A 10,986-nucleotide genomic window follows, 5' to 3' on the forward strand; every position below is an offset into this window, starting at 1 on the left:
TGTTGCTCACACAGTATACATTGTGAGAATCAGGACAACAGACTGGAATTGTCAATGAAGGCTTCAGGAAAGACGTGGGAATTAAACTCCCAAATGTCAGGACTACCAGTGGCCTGAAGGTCAGCTAGGTCAACCCTACATTTTACAGATAGGGTAGCAGAGCCCCTGAGAAGTCATCTGCCCACATCAGAAGTCATTATGATCACATAAATCAAGCGGCAGAACAGAGTCCAGAAGTTCTTCATTCCCAACCTAGTGTTTGGAAATTACAGTATAATCAATGATAAGCTGATGTTAATTCAGCCCTCTGAAGTTTACCAAGCATGCTTGTAGACATTGGGCCAGTTAATAAAGTCTGCAGCCTGGGCAACCTGGTGGTGTGGGAGAATGGAAGGCTTGGCTGCTCCTTCATGACTTGCTGCGGAGATCTGAGCAAGTGACAGACAGCCCCCCTCCATATTCTATATGTGTAGACTCAGCCGACTCCGCAGTGAAAATACTGAAAGCTGGGGGCAGTTAAGTGGTCATGTTGTACCATAGAGTCAGAACTGACTCCTGGCTGATTTTCAGAAACTATACATTGTATGGGAGGAGACTGCCCATATTTCTCCTGTGGAACAGCTAGTGGCTTTGAACCACGTGTCTTTGGGCTGGCAGAACTGCAACTCCTTAGCACCAAGCCGCTGTTGTAGTCACTGTTGTCGCCCGTAAGTTGTTAAGTGTCTTCGTGTTGAGTATGACTCATAGCGACCGATATGAATCCTTTACAAGCTATGAGTGACAGCAAAGGGTTATTTGCATAGTATTTACAATGAGAAGGGGCCAGTCTTTAGAAAAAAAGATATCGTGCTGAGAAAGATGGAAGATCAGAGAAAGCAAGAAAAACCTCCAAGATGGATTGACACAGAGACTGTAACAAGAGGCTTGTGATGGGGAGGTAGTGAGAACGGCGCAGGATATGGCAAGGTTCAGATCTGTGGTTGGTAAGGTCCCCATGAGTCATAGTCAACTCAGTGGTACATCACAAGAAAGGTGTTATCACCATCACAAGAACATGGAAACAGCCCAAATGTCCAACTACAAACGAATGGATTGAGAAATCATGGTACATTCACACAATGGAATACTATACAGCACACAGGAGCAATAAGTTTGTAAATTATTGCCTAACTTGGGAGGGACTGGAGAGCATTATGCTGAGTAAACTAACTTAGTCCCACAAGGATAAATATTGTATAAAACTATCATTGTAGAATGAGTATAAGGATCCTGGAGGGGTGGGAGAGGGTGGAAACAGAGGGATGTGGATGTACAGGGGGAAAGGGGATTAATTATTGGATTGTACAACTTGTTGGGGGGAGGGTAAGGGAAATTGAAATAATTTGTTCAAATTTATATTAGAATTTTGTAAATAAACTAGTTTTTTTAAAAAAAAGAAAAGAAAGGTGCTATCAGCACCTCTGATGGTGGTATATACAATGTTTTATGCTGCTACCCGAAAAAAAAAAAGTCAGCAGTTCAAATCTACCTCTGATCTGATCTTGTAAAGATTTACAACCTTGGGAACTTGCTGGAAGGCCTCTGTAAGTTGACATTAACTCAAGGAAAGTGGGTTGGGTTTGGTTTTGGATGGGGGTTTAGGTATTATAATATAAAGATGATTTAAAGTATACAGGAGGGTGTGGGTAGGTTATATGCAAATGTTGTTGTTGTTGTTGTCAATTGCCTTCAAGTCGAGCATGACTCATAGTGACCCTATGAACAAAAGGCCTGAAGCTTTTCTGTAATGATCAACATTTATCAAAGTTCATAGTTTCCAGAGGCATGTTGAGGAAGTGGATGCAAATACTGCACATTTTATATAAAGAACTTGAACACCATGAATTTGGGGACTGAAGTCCTGGAACCAACCCCCCACAGGCCCTGTGTGAGTAACATTTTCTATGGCTGATAAGTGAACGTGAGAATAACCACCTTGCAGGGGCTTCAGTTTGCTCGGCTCCACGGTCAACACTCTTGGCACCAGTAGCCAGGAAATCAAAAAATGTATTGCGATGGGAAAGTCTGCTGTTAGGGACCTCTCTAAAATACTCAAGAGCAACGGTGTCTCTCTGGAGACTTAGGTGCTCCTGATACAGGCCATGGTCTTTGCAATCGCTTGTTATGCATCAGAGAGTTGGACAATGACTAGGGAGGACAGAAGGATAATTGATGCCTTTGAGCCGTGGTGCTGGAGAAGAGTATTGAATGTACCATGGACTGCCAAGAAAACAAACAGATTCATCCTAGAGAGGGTTAAACCAGGCTACTCCTTGGAAGCAAGGATTCTGGGGTTTTGTCTGACATACTTTGGGCATGTTGCCAGGAGGGACGGGTCGTTGGAGAAGGACATCATGTCTGGGAGGTTGGAGGGCAGGCACAGGAGGGGAAGACCCTCTATGAGATGGATTGATTCAGTGACTGGGGTTATTGGGATGGGTGTGTCAGAGACAGTGCGATTGGGACAGGATAGAGCAGGGTTTAGGGCTGTTGTACACAGGGTCACTATGAGTCACGAACGACTCAACGGCACATAACAACAACAGGGGTATTGTGATGGATAAATACTGTGCGTGACATGTGCGGCATCGTAAAGTGTTGGGATGCCTGACTTTTTAATTAGGATGATGGGGCTCATCCTCACCCATGTGCCTTTCAAGCAAGTGCTCAAGACATTTCCTGAATCTAGAACTGTCTCCTCTAACCCCTTTGCCTTTTTGTTTCAGCAAATCGCAATCCCTGACTAACAGCCTCAGCACATCAGATACATCCCAACGCGGGACACCAAGTGAAGACGAAGCCAAGGCCGAAACCATCCGCAACTTGAGGAAGTCCTTCGCCAGCCTGTTCTCTGACTAATCACATCCAGGTTGGGTGGGGGACAGTGGTCACTATTACACTGTCCCCTCTCCTGTCTCCCTTTTCTTCTCAGCCTTGGTTCCTACTGGGAACAGAATGGAGGGACTGAGAATATATACTTTCTAAATGCCTTTGACCCAGGAACTGATTAGCTCTATGTGCTCTCATTTCCCATGACCGTAACATTGCAGTGTTGTCAGACTTGAGGGGTGGGCCCTTTGAGAGCCTTCAGGGTCTTCAAACTGGAGCTTCTAGACAAGCCTCCCATCCCTCTCCCACCCAGATGCTTGCTTCCCTGACTCCAATAACCAAGTGAGATGTCTGTTTGTGGCTAGTTTTCATATTTCATGTTCACATGTCACTTGCCTTTGGGTCTCTCCACCTCCATCAAATGCTGACCCTACAGCTGGACCTCGGCGATCAATGAGGCAATAATCTTTTGACAGCATTTTGCAAACAAAAGGAGAAAAGCTCAGTCAGGAAAACCCACCATCTCTCAAGTTCGTTTGGTCCATGTGCTCGAGACTCTCTCCGAACATACGGCACACCTACCTGGGCCATCGGAGAACAGAAGGAAATTTGACCATTGGTGACAAGAGGGGTCTTTCAGAATACAGCAGAAACAGAGGGGGTACTTTGTGACACAGCCTCCATCCAGAGTGCTATCTTAACGTGGACAGTTGGGAGTCGACCACATGGTCTTTGAGGAATCATCACTAGTTCTCAGAAGAGAAAAGGGTCCTGGAATTCCCAAGGCAGGCATTTGGTTAGGGCTCTTCCACCCATCCTATGTTGGTCTCTTTAATTTCCCAGCAGAAATGTTTCTTCCTCAAGAACATCTGATGACCGCAAGAAACTCAATGGTATAGGATTGGAAAGTGCAATGATAGAAACTTCTAGTTGGTCATTTTACAAATTGTGTCCAGCAAGACACTAACTAGCAGGTTGCCACTTTATAAATAGTCCCATGGTCAAATATGTTCAGGAAACACTTTCTAATTGCACATTAAAGAGTCTTAAGACACATTATATGTCGAAATAATGGGACTCATGCAGTAAAGAAACCAGGTGTCATTTAAGTTTAGCCTAAACTTACTTAAGGAAACAAATTAACTGCAGAGCTGGAAAAGACAGCCTTGACTCCCCTTTACCAGTGCGCTTTTCTCTCCACTGGACGACCTCCAGCAGCAGAAGGGATTCAGGGGTATCTGGTGTCATCAAGTACCTGGTGCTAGAAACATCGTAGATGCCAGAACCAGCCTCCCAGTCCCCAGTAGGGCTCACAAGATTATCATTTAGCCATGTTGCCCTCCTGCAGACCATTCTGAGATCTGAGGTATGCCTTCCTTCACTGCTCATAAGAGATAAAAAGGAAAATGCCCTTGGCCTGGAGCAGCTTCTAAACATACCCCAAAGAAGATGATGGTTTAGTCATCAGTTGAGACCAATATAGGTCCCCAGAAGTGGTCACCACCTTCCTGGTCCTTCAAAGCCAGACAGGTGTGCACACCAGACCAGAGACCTTCTCCTTCCTTTTGCACGAGGCCACCTGACTTCAGCAGAGCCAGGCTGGAAGCTGGCCTTCGGGCACAGGAGGAGCCAGAGATTGCCTCAAACGCAGAGATGCTGGTCTTGTTCCTCTCAGCCAGCCATCTGTGCTCTACGGTCGTCCACCTCTTCCTTATCCTCTTTCCTGATCAGCCTAATCTTGAAAGCAAGGAAAACTGGACTGCTGTGGAAGTCCCCTTTCCTCTGGTCTTGGATTCTGGAATCAATAGCAACCCCGGTATAATACAAAGATCAGGGAAGTCTAGTTGCTAATGTCTGTGGGAACCATTATATGTCAGCGGGAGACCTTGATGGGTTTAGACCAGATTGACATTGGCTGGTATTAACAGTCAAATAAAACGGTTGTGGGTCAGTTAAAGGGTGAACTAGGAGGGGCCTGGTTCTTTTCCTTGAAAGCAGTCCCCACCCATACCCCCAATCACCCATATTCTCTATTGAGTTCAGTATAATACACCACCCTCCTTTTCACTGAACCTATGCAATGTCACGAAACTGGGCTGGCCGGGAGCTGCTGGAAATGCTTCCCCAGGCAGCTGAGAGATGGCCCAGTGCGTAATCAGATCCCTAACAGAGCAGCAGTGAGCCGGCCTCACTCAACACGTTCTACTTAAACCCCTTGGTCTAAATACAGAAAGGACCATGGGGTCCACACCAACCATGACCAGGCTTTGGGGAGGTGGACTGAGGCTATGATGATGACACGCCAGCTTCTACTTTTGTAGAACCCCTCCCTCTCCTGCTGGTGCCTGACTGAATCCTTCCACCAGGCTCCAGCAACTTGGGAAATCCAGGTGAAGCGAGAGGATGAAGTTCAAAAGTCAAAGGCAGGTAACTTTAAGAAAGAAAATTTTCAGTAATGTAAAGTTTGAAGACTGGCCATCCGCGCAGGACCCTGATAATCCCATTACACACACAAATGCAGCACAACACACATGGGTGATCACTGGGAAGTGACCAGAGCACATCCCATAGTCCACCACCTTTCAGCTAATGGCCTCTTCCTAGGGGATCTCTGAAACTTGCTACAGCAGGAGCAGAAAACCTTCCCCCAAGTGGCCCTGACAAGTTGGTTGTCATGGCAGAGGCCAGCAGCCTTCACGAGTCTTGGTCCTGCCTTCTTTTTTGACAATGACAGATGAGGTTTTCCTGTAGAAGGACTTAGAGCTCTGCCTGGTTATGAAGATTCTCACACAGAGTTACAGGACTTAGTTTGGTTTCTTCCATTAAAAAATAAATAGGGAGGAGAACTCCACAAAACACCCTCATCCATATTACTCAGAGGTGGATCTTTCCAGGAAAGAAGTCTGTGCTCCACTCAGAATAAAAGGGCAAGAGAACTGCCAGGGCCGGGGTAACGCTGGAATCCCATGTTTCAGACATCCGGGGAGCACAGGAAGTGGCTGAGACAGCACCACTTTGCTTCACTGGCTATGAAGAGGAATAGAATGCAAAGCATCTCACCAGATTCTCACAGTTACAAAATATTGCTTCGGACACACCACCCAGTGTCACTAGGTTGAGCAAAGTCACCCAAAGAGTGAGTCATGCGTGGGCCAAGTGTGGAGGTAGATACAGAAACAGGTGTTCAAGACTGTGAATCCCACGGGAGGAGAAGATCCGCCTTTCTCCCAAAGGAGAAATCCAGTGGGTTGGAAGTGGGGGAGAGGAGCCAGAGGATGGCCCGTTTCAGACCAAGGGTATGAGCATGGCTGCGTCATGAGCCCAGAAAACTGCGCCTTTGTTAAATCTTTACCAGGTGCTTGGGAGACATACTAAAATCAAAACAACACTGAGCTGGGGGAGAGAAGGTGGGCGTGAGATATCATGCTGGAATGCTGCCTGACAGTTCAGCACAGCTGCAGACCCCTACCTTTGGTAAACAAGACTTTACAGGTGTTGGCAAAACTATGCTCTATGGAGTAGCAATGGCCACTTTCCCAGTGTAGAATGTCAAGCCTCCCTTCCCAAGTGATGGTGGACTTGAAATTCCCATGATTTGGTTACTGGCGGAGCATTAACCATTTGCACTGCCCAAAGCCTCAAGCAAAACTCAAAAATCCCATTGCTGGTGAGTAGGCCTCAAATTAGTGTCACTCCATCAGGATCTCAAGGATTTCAATCATAATGGTAGAAGATTGTTTATCGGTCTCCGTGCCATGGCTGGTAGACTAGAACTGCAGGGAAACAGGCCATAGATGGGTTAGCACAACATGCTGGAGGTCTTGTTGTTGTTAGGTGCTGTGGAGTCAAGTACAACCCATAGTGACCCTATGAACAACAGAACTGAACACTGTTCTATCCTGTGCCATCCTCACACTTCCTGACACAGCAGGGCCACTGTAGCAGTCACCGTGTCAATCTAGTCAAGTGTCTACCTCCCCTTCACTTACCTTCTACCTTTCTGAGCATCATGTCCCTCGCCAAGGAATAGTCCCTCCTAGCAACATGCTCTAAGTACATGAGGTGAAGCTTCATCATCCTTGCCTCCAAAGAGCATTCTGGCGGCACTCTCTCCAAGATATATATTTGTTCTTTTCACAGTCCAGGGAATATCCAGCACTCTTCTCCAACACCACAGCTCAAAGGCATAAATAATTCTTCTGTCATCCTTATTCCTTGCCCAGCTCTCAGATGCATAGCAAGTGATCAGAAAGACCATGGCCTGAACCAGACACACCTTAGTCCTCAAACTGGTATCATTACTCCTCAATAATCTGGAGCAGTCCTGAACTGCATACTTCCCTAGTACAATATGTCTCTTAATTTCCTGAATGCTGATACCAAGGGTGTTAACTGTGAATCCAAGTAAGATGATGTTGACAGTTTCAATCTTTTCACCATCTATCATGATGCTGCCTGTCAGTCTGGTGGTCAAAATCTTTTTCTTGACATTGACATGCAATTCATACTGAAGGCTGTTTGATCTTCTGCGACAAGTGCTTCAAGTGTTCCTCACATTCAACAACCAAGGTTATGTCATCTATATAATAATGCATGTTACTATGACTCTCCCTCCGATCCTGATGCCACATTCCTCTTCAGAGTCCAGCTTCTCGATTATTTGCTCCGCATACTGATTGAACAGATATGGAGAGAGCACCCCTTCTTAAACCATGCAGTGTTCCCTTGCTCTGTTCACACAACAGCCTCCTTGTCTAGGTATAGGTTTTCACGTGAGCACAACTAAATGCTCTGGGATTCCCATTCGTCTCAATGTTAGTCCTAACTTGTTATGATCCACATAGTCAAATGCCTTTGCATAGTCAATAAAGCATAAATAGACATTCTTCTAGTTTAATTTCAGCCAGGACCCATTTGACATCGGCAATGATCTCCCTGCGACTATCACCTCTTCTAAATTCTGCTTGAACTTCTGCCAGTTCCCCATCTATATTCTGCTCTAGTCGGTTTTGAATGATCTTCAGCAGGACTTTGTTTACATGTGATATTAATGATAGTGTTCAATAGTTTTTACACTCTGTTGAATCGCCTTTCTTGGGAATGAGAACAAAGATGAACCTCTTCCAATCCATTAGCCAGACAGCTGTCCTCCAAATTTCTGGGTAGAGACCTGTGAGCACATCTAGGGCTGCATTTGTTAACTGAAACAAGTCAATTGGTATCCTATCAATTCCCGGGCCTTCTATTTTGCCATGGTCCCCAATGATGCTTCACCTTCTTCCTTCATTACCATTGGCTCCTGATCACATGGTACTTCTTGATATTTTTCCAGTGTCAGTCAGTTCTTTTGGGGCAGTGACATCTTCTTGTGATGCTTTCTGGGTCATTCAATGTATTTCCCACAGTATCTTTCAATATTGCGACTCGAGGCTTACGGAATGTAGAGCAAGTTCTTCCCTTTTTATTCTCCAATTCCGGCTCTCTGCACATTCCATTATAAAACTGTGTGCTTTGTTTTCCCAAGCTGTCCTTCGAAATCTCCTGTTCAGCTCTTTTACTTCAACATGTTTTCCCTTTGTCTTCTTGACACTCCGGTGCAATTTCTTGTCCCTTCTGACATCTATATTTTGGGGGTTTTTCTTTCTTCTGTGTTTGTAATGACCTTTTTTCTTTCTTCAGGGATGATGTCCTTGCCATCATCCCTTAACTCACCTGGTCCTCGACGAGCTGTTTAGTGCCTCCCTAAACAGCATCAGCATGGCCTCTCTTCGATTTCCTCTACTCTCTCCCTTTTCTCTAAAACATTCTCAGCATTCAGATATTTCAACCCAAAGGAACACAAGTCCTTTTCTCAAACCAGCCAGCCTGACTTTTATAACGAAGCAGACATGTCCAGACCCATGATGTAATACATTTTATACACTGCACTGAAATAATCTTCTGTTCATCTGCACGCATGTAGTTTGGGGGAGACCACGTTGCTGTTGGGTGCTGCTGAGTTGGCTGTGACTCACAGGGGGCCCTGTGTACAGTAGAGCAAAATTCTGCACCATGTCCCTATCTCTGCTGGGTTTAAACCCACTGCTGCATCCACTGTGTCCAATGCTCTCAGTGAGTGAGTTAAGTCCTTGTATTTCCCAAGAATCTCAGCCACTCAACTGGAGTTTACTCAAAGGATTCTTTACCATAGTTATGGCACAGAAGGCTCACCAGAAGCCCGATGGTGCAGCAGTTAAGTGCTTGGCAGGGCAGCAGTTTGAACCCACCAACTGCTCAGCCTGTTTCCTTCCATCGGCTCAGGGGCAGCAGGTTCGGGGGTCTATGTGCAGTGGGGAGCTAGGACCTCTGTCTCACTCCTTGTTCAGGCTCCATAAAGAGGGCAGGTAGAAGTCAAAGCTTGACACTCTGTCCAAGTGCAGGCGAGCAAAAAGAGGCCATGATCCAGCTCGGATAGAGGAAACGCAGCTGTCAAGCCAAGCAGGAGGGGCACAGGGCAGAGCCCAACTCTTGTTTTACTTAAGGAATGAATGTATCGTCAATCGAGAAGGGACCAGGATCCGATTACCAGTCATGCCAGGTCATTAGTTTGCACTTATCAACAGGAAGAAAACAAGGAGACAGAGAGGAGAGACCAAGCTCCTCTTAATAACAACAGCTAAGGGGGGAATGAGGGGCCACAGAAGGTCCTTGGGGTTCACAGCAGTGAAGCTGAGCGCGTGCCCTGGCGCACCACGGCTGCCTTGCCTCCCTCGTAGTTCAAGATGGAACATCAGGCAGCGAATGGGCTACAACTAAATCAGTTTCCTTCTCATTCATTAAACACCAGCAAAGCGTACAACTCAGCAGCCCGGGTCAGGTAGAAAGTATGGAAGATTTTGGCAGCTTCTAAGCTTAAATTCAACTCTTCAAAAGGAGCAGGGGTTTGTTAACACTTCACTGCAATACATGATTTGAGGCGGCTGCAGATTTTCATTTAGGGCACACCACCTGTATCCTGAGATGAAGAGATTTAGCATATCTGCAGCCAAGTCCAAGGTCAGGTAAGAAAAGCTGCACCTCTCCCCAAGGATACCAGCATCAGCCCTGGACCCTCAAGGACCACTGGAAAACAACTGCCCGAGGAAAACTCTGGTATTTGGTGCTTCTCGTAGTCACATCCTCCCACCCCCACCACATAGCAAGTATAACATCATACATGGCCACAAAGAGATGCAGAGGAGAACTAGAATGTATCTGGACCCATCAAAGCTTTAAGGTGACCCTCTTAAACCAAGACTTCCTTAAAACCAGAAGGCATTAAGGGACACATGTGTTAAGATTGTCAAGTCGCTCATTTATTTACAAAAGCCAGCAGAAAGTCAAGCCAGCAGTCCAGTCCTTGACCTATCAAGCTACTCGAGTAACATGACCACTGGGAAATCCTATCATTGAGTTTTCTCCACTGTGATGAGGAAAAGACTCAATATTAAGCGTGTGTAGAAACAAATAATATTTTTCACTTATATACAGGACTCAGAATATTCTTGCAACACCTAACATCCCAAGCCATTTCCTTATATGCAAAACAGATTTTTTAAAAAGAAAAAAAAATATTGGCAATATTCCTACATATTTCCTGCAGGTATTAATAGTGCTCTCTCTATTCCTGTGTTGTGATTCAGATTTAAATTCCTGTCACTATAGCATGTTTCTATACAGTTGTTTGTATGATGAATCTGTGTTTAGCATTTTTCCCCTTCTTGAAAGAAAAATAAATCTTGAATTTTGTCTATTTCAAGTCTTCAAAGCACATGTTCTTTTAAATAAGGGGTAAGCCCTCTGAATAATAAACTCTTAACAGATGTCAATCATTTATGGATTAGGGGCCAAGAATTCACAACACGGTCTTTCCCTTCAACTCACCTCAGGAGCCAGAAGCATGGCCCACAGCCTCACAGTCTTCAAGCAGTGCTGCTGTCCAGAGGCCAGGCGGGGCCAGCACGGAGCCTCCAAAGGACTGCAGACGGAGGTTGACAGAGGTGAGTGGCCAGATACTTACCGCAAAGCCCACTGAGACCGGACTCTGATGTCAATGCCATCGAGGCAGCTCCTAGGTACACACCACGTGGACAGAAAGTG

General features: G+C 45.7%; 1 protein-coding gene across 2 annotated transcripts in view; it reads left to right on the forward strand.

Moving 5' to 3' along the window:
- Positions 1–2,898, forward strand: part of SYN3 (synapsin III) — a 785,331-nt gene extending 782,433 nt beyond the window's left edge. For both annotated transcript variants that reach the window (XM_006897530.1, XM_006897529.1), the window contains one exon: positions 2,766–2,898. In XM_006897530.1, coding sequence (XP_006897592.1) covers positions 2,766–2,898 — 133 coding nt within the window. The remainder of the gene's footprint in view (positions 1–2,765) is intronic.
- Positions 2,899–10,986: the final 8,088 nt, after the last annotated feature.

Source organism: Elephantulus edwardii, unplaced genomic scaffold (assembly GCF_000299155.1).
Source record: "Elephantulus edwardii isolate Elephantulus edwardi_28Jun2011 unplaced genomic scaffold, EleEdw1.0 scaffold00211, whole genome shotgun sequence".
In the NCBI taxonomy this organism is placed as follows: Eukaryota; Metazoa; Chordata; class Mammalia; order Macroscelidea; family Macroscelididae; genus Elephantulus; species Elephantulus edwardii.